This window comes from Macadamia integrifolia, chromosome 10 (genome assembly GCF_013358625.1).
Source record: "Macadamia integrifolia cultivar HAES 741 chromosome 10, SCU_Mint_v3, whole genome shotgun sequence".
NCBI lineage: Eukaryota > Viridiplantae > Streptophyta > Magnoliopsida > Proteales > Proteaceae > Macadamia > Macadamia integrifolia.
The window spans coordinates 30,340,927-30,346,972 of record NC_056566.1 but is presented as its reverse complement, the minus strand read 5'-3'; the positions used below and the strand labels follow the sequence as shown (position 1 = coordinate 30,346,972).

At 37.6% G+C, this 6,046-nt stretch overlaps 1 protein-coding gene across 3 annotated transcripts; it reads left to right on the top strand.

The window, feature by feature from the left end:
- The first annotated feature begins 394 nt into the window (after positions 1–394).
- LOC122090624 (superoxide dismutase [Cu-Zn]-like) lies at positions 395–4,145 on the top strand. 3 transcript variants are annotated; one of them, XM_042660264.1, is made up of 8 exons: positions 395–553; positions 1,963–2,051; positions 2,633–2,734; positions 2,845–2,940; positions 3,101–3,132; positions 3,235–3,310; positions 3,706–3,759; positions 3,883–4,145. In XM_042660264.1, the coding sequence occupies exons 2-8, from the start codon at positions 1,976–1,978 to the stop codon at positions 3,903–3,905; spliced, it is 459 nt and encodes a 152-aa protein (XP_042516198.1). In that variant the 5' UTR covers positions 395–553; positions 1,963–1,975; the 3' UTR covers positions 3,906–4,145. The 3 variants fall into 3 exon arrangements, with proteins under 3 accessions (XP_042516198.1, XP_042516196.1, XP_042516197.1); XM_042660263.1 differs by lacking the exon at positions 3,883–4,145 and adding an exon at positions 773–816 and having other exon boundaries at positions 469–553; positions 3,706–3,788; XM_042660262.1 differs by lacking the exon at positions 3,883–4,145 and having other exon boundaries at positions 3,706–3,788.
- The last annotated feature ends 1,901 nt before the right edge of the window (positions 4,146–6,046 follow it).

Genomic DNA, 6,046 nt, shown 5'->3' with positions numbered 1-6,046 from the left:
GGTGGTCCCTTATACCACATTACCACATGGCATTATCTAGCGCGTGGTGAAGGTATCTGATGCTCGTAAACATATAAAAGAAATTAATTGCGTGCTCATTAGGTCACAATTCACGAATCAGGATGGAAGATTAAGAATCTTTTTCTTATCAATGAGAGAAGGGATACAGTATATCAAAGTTCTAAAGCAATGTCAATGATGATCAGTATGGCCGTATGATCCTTCTAATGTTAGTTTGACTTTTGACTCTCTGATACTGGTTTAATGCCAGCCACGCCATCTTCCGTCTGATTTAAAAGCTTCGGCCCCACATCAAGGGATGAACGGTGCTACTTGCTAGCACGCAATATCAATATAAAATAGAAATATATTTCTACGGAAATGTGGACTATGGAGTCGGTGGAGAGGAATTAATAACACCTCACGTCGTCTCTCTCTCTCTCTCTCTCTCTCTCTCTCTCTCTATCGAGTTTCTATTAAACCTCAGTCGATAAGCAGTGTGAGTGGGTGTCAGTCTCTCGCTATTCTCTTACCATCGAGGGGGTGTTCTGAGGTGAAACATTGCCTCTCTCTCCATCTGTCTTCCTCTTCTTCTTATTCCTCTTTTTTCTTTTAAATTTTCTTGTAATAGTTCATTTTGATGTTATAGACTGTGATCGCTTTTCTGATTTGTAAGGTTTTTAATTTCGATCCGATTTTTTTGTACAAATTTGATCTTTTAGGTTTCATTTGTGTTGTTTTTGTCTCTCTTTCCCCACCCTTCTTTCTTTAGCTTCAGATGAACGCGAATCTCTTACTTGATTGCAGCACATTTGGGTAGATATTTGATCCTTTAGCTTTCATTTCTGCTATTTCTGTCTCTCTTTTTCCATCCTTCTTTCCTTTTTTATTTTTTTTAAATCTGTTGTAATAGTGTATTTGATAGTAAAGACTGTGATCGCTTTTCTGATATGTAAGGTTTTTGACTTCGATCCGATTTTTCCGAACAAAATTTGATCTTTTAGCTTTCATTTCTGCTGTTTCTGTCTCTATTTCTCCACCCTTCTTTCTTTAGCTTCAAATGAACGCTAATCTTTTGCTTGCTTCTAGCATTTTGGTGTTTTCGTTGGCAAATTCTTCGGTCTCTTATGGTCTGAGCTTTCTGGTCCTGGGTTCTCTACTTGGATTGTTGATTGAGGATTTTTTTCATCTTTTTTTTTTTTGGGGGGGGGGGATTATTTGCAACTTTTAGGAATTAAAGGAAATCAAATGCTTCTGACTCAGTTTCAGGCTTGACTTTTTCGCTTTTGTAGATCGTGTTTAGATCGACAATCTTTTTTGGGTCTCATGTTTTTCTGGATGATACTTAATAGCCATAACTGATATCATCAATTCTTTTTACCCCTTGATGTAGCATTTGTTAATATGGTTCCTACCTTGTTTTATTGTTTAAACTAATTTCTTGCATACTAAGTTGCTTTGACTATTTCTTCCATCATTAATCTTGGCATGAAATACTTTTGCTATCATGTGGACTTTGCTGGTTTGCTTCAAGTTAAAATTTCCCTTTCCTAATGCTTCCCTTAGGATTTTTAAGCAAAAACGGCTGCTTTTACATTCCCTGCACAACCTTTTTGCATGACCATAAGAAAAACTGGAACTGATGATCTTTTAACATGAGATTCTAGAACTAACATTAATTTTTCTCTCCATTTAAGACATATGGAAGTAACCAACACACCGTGCTCTCTCTCTCTCTCTCTCTCTCCCCCCACCACACACACACACACACACACACACATGCATGTGCCTGTGTAAACATTGGATTTTTATGAAATTAGTAACATGTGTTGAATTAAATCTCCTCCCTTATTTTCATGAGACCCTTCCATCAATCATTTTCGATGTTAATGCTAATATTCTCTCATCTGGATTTCTTCTCATTTATGTTTATTCTTCTGATTACGGGTTTTCTTTTAATAGATCACATTGAACAATGGTGAAGGCTGTTGTTGTTCTTAACAGCAGTGCAGGTGTCAGTGGCACCCTTTACTTTACCCAAGAAGGAGATGGTAGGATACTTTACGTTACATATACATGAGTCTTAGTCAAATATTGTTGATTGGTTGTAACTATCTTTCAATGTTGTTGAAATGCCTGGGCAAGTTTAGCAAATGGTGAATTTGGTAGTGTAGGCAACACCCGGGCATTGCACGTGCAGCTTAACAGGATGAACTTTGGTCTAATACTCTGTGTAGAAACCTTATCTTTGTTATTTTAACATCTCCAATGACATATTTGATGGAGTGTAAAAATGCCAAAAGTTAGGATTGTCTCCAATAAATAAAATATATCTGTTATTGTGTTGCAAATAAAAAAAGATATTGCACATAATGTGCATATAATATGGTTATACAGAAAAATAACTAGAAATAGCAGAAAAGTATCTCATGTTATCTTGCCTCCTGGGCAGTTGCTCTGCCAAAATGGCCAGCCAGGCTTACACTTAGGTTCCAGTGTGTACCTAATGAGACCTTTCTTAGGCTATGTTGCTTAAGACCCCCTGGTCCATTGTCATGGAGGCGTACTTTGATTACTGAACCTTTTAAAAAAAATTGAATTCATGTTGATGTGGTTTTCTCTTTTTTTTCAGGTCCAACTGCGGTAACTGGAAGTGTCTCTGGTCTTAAACCTGGGCTTCATGGCTTCCATGTCCATGCGCTCGGTGACACAACAAATGGTTGCATGTCAACTGGTATTATGCACAACACGAGGACCTTCATTTTTATATTCTTATTCAGTGATGAAGTACTGATTGGCGAGCACGCTTAATTGTTTCTAATTGCTTGTCATTTTGATTTGCAGGACCACATTTTAATCCTGCTAACAAGGAGCACGGTGCTCCCACGGACGAGAACCGTCATGCTGGTGATCTAGGGAATATTGTTGTTGGTGAAGAAGGTATGCTTTATTTGGTCTGCCCTTACGTATGAAAACAATGAAATACTGTTGTTTCTACTTCTAGAGATTGTTAAACTTAATGAAGCGTGGCATGAGATGTGTATGGATCTGATGAGATTTCATTAGCCCTAACAGAATTGTATGGATTTGATGGGTCCAGGTACTGTTAGCGTCAACATTTCTGACGTTCAGGTACTCTATTACTTTCATTTTGGTTCCTTTCTTTTTCAATCTCAAGTGTCTGCTGTGTGTTATCAATTGGTTCTGTTCTCAAATGCTGGTTTATGCTTATAGATTCCTCTCAGTGGACCAAACTCGATCATTGGAAGGGCAGTTGTAGTCCATGCTGATCCTGATGACCTTGGAAAGGGTAATCTCCATTTTTCTTTCCTGCAATTGTTGTTTCCATTATCTCCTTGCTTCAAGCCCTTTCTTTATATTTAGCTTCTTTGTTAGAGAAGCTAAATAGCCCATGTAGCACTCGTGCAACACCTGCAATTGTTACACAAGTAAGTCTGCTCAGGGAGTTAAGCTTCTCTAACAAAGAAGTCCGTGACAAGCGGCAGCAGTAGCAGTCAATGTAAATATTTCATATCCTGAGAAACTTCATTTGGATCTTCAGACTTTTTGTCCTTAATTCCATTGTAGATGGTTTAAACTGGGGAAAACTTCATCTTTATCTTAAATATTGGTCCACACTACATACTATAAAGGGAATGCCCTAACAGCTTGTCTTTATGACTTTATCATTATTTTTTTCTTCAGGTGGACATGAGCTTAGCAAGTCCACTGGAAATGCTGGCGGCAGAATCGCCTGTGGTAAGTGCACTATATCCTCAGCTTTGTAACTCATTTTTGGTGCAGACTTGCGGAGGAAACCATTTGTTGAATTTTTAGCTCATACTGACATTCATTACTAAATATTATGATTAACTTTTGCAGGAATTATTGGTCTCCAGGGTTGATTAGCGGATTGTTACGTTGTCTCGGATTAAATGCTCAGTACCATGAAAGTCTCCATTTTGACTTTTGGGATTAGCTAGATGATAGTGAAGAAAGATCACTAGAATAAAGTAGGGCACCATTTTTTAATCAGTGGTTGTTTGGTGTGTGCTCAAATTTGTATTTGCGTGTTTCATCACTGTTGTTTTAGAGTTCCCTTTCTTTAATAGCAACGCTATGTTATGTGTGTTGCCATTCCTTCATACCAAAATGTGAATTGAGGATCTGGAAAAAAAAAAGAAAAAATAATGCTTTATTATACAGAATCTGGTCATTATCATAGGCTTTTATTATTTCCACAGGGCTCCAGGCAAGTTAATTAAATCCAGAATCAGGATCCGGATCGGTCCAGCCAATTCTGATTTGGATTCCACTCTAAATTGGTCCGGAAATGGTCTCAACCCTAGAAACCCAGATGGATTGGCCCGAATTGGGATTGGATTTGATGAATCTGATTCTCGAGCCCCTAGCTCCTCCAGGGAAGGAAATTCAATGATTTTGCTGGAGTAAGGTTTTCATGGATGCCAAGTGTATTTATTAATAGGGCGGAGGCTTGCTGCCAGGTTGTGAGGCCCTTGCGCCCTGACACATAGGAGAAAAATGGCTGGCTTGCCCCCCATGAAATGGAAAATGCTGTCTATAAATGCTTATTTGTGCATGAGCAAAATTCGCATTCTCCTACAAGAAACATTTCTCCCCGTTTATTTAAGGTGGGGTTGGGAACTTGATCTACAAGTTTACGATTTCTTATGATGTAGTTTATACATAACTATTTGGGCCGAGTTTTCCCACACCCATGGTTAAGGAAGAATAACTTGATCATCATAACTTGACCATCAGATTTAGATGGTGTTCATGGGGTATAGGGCATAGGGGTACGAGGGGGAAGGGGTGTCTACATAGCTGAGCCGGGATTTTCCTAGCTAGGGGTAAGGATGTGAATTTGAAATGGAAACCGTTTATCGAAATTGAATTGTTTACATCGAAACTGTGAAACCATTTATTAAATGGTTGGGTTTTGATTTTAAAGTTTAAATTGTTGGTAAACCATTTAAACAAACTGATTAACATATACGTAGTAAGTTTAAGTCATTCAATATTAAATTTAAATACATTTTTATAAAAAAAACATTAAGTCTACATTAAACAATTGTTAAAGAAAAAAAAAGCATATAAAAATAAATAATTCAATTCAAAGTTAAACTTTACATCCATTTCACTAAAAATTTTAAAGGTAAAGATGTTTGGATAAAAAATTATAAAACATAAGAAACCGTTTATAAATGGGTTGAATTTTAATATATGAAACCGTTTATTAAATAATTTGGTTTTGATTTTACTTAAAAAAAATTACATCGAACCAAATCGAACCATTTAAACCAGAATCAAACCTATTAACACCCTTAACTACTAGGGGTGTCAAAAGCCAACACATACTGGTTGGACCGAACAGAACCAACCAAAACCAGACTGAAATCAAACCCTTATTTGAGGCAGTTACGGATTTGGATTTTGGAAACCGGTACAAAACCCAACGATAAGAGTAGGACAAACATTAAGACCAATTGAAACCATCCCAAAGAGCCTGTTAAGCCAACCAATAAAAAACCCAAGACTGAACCAAACCAAATCTTACTTTAATGGCTCAGCTTCAATTGGCCGGTGCATGCCATATAACACCCGTAGTCCTGGCATTACACCTTGAAAAAACAACCCCTCCCTCTCCCTACACAGCCACCTCTCGGTCCTCCATCGAGTCCATCCTAAATTCCTAATAAAAGAGAAGACCATGAAGCTCAAGCCTGGGTTCAATGGTACTGACCGCCTCACATGGCCAAGAACAATTGGGTTGGTGGTCAAACCTCTATCTATCAAGGGCATGAAGCGTGATAGTCCATGTAAGGCCAACCTAATAAAAATCCATAAACAGTAAAAACTTTAATGGTCCTCATTTTACATAACAATTTCCATGTGTTCAATTCACAAAGAAAAAAAAAATCTTTCATGGCCAGCCCAAGCCTGTCTTCTGCCCAACTGTAACACTAAGACTTCCCTACATTGGGGGCAACATATATTTTTAGTAATCAATAAAGTCAACCAGTTA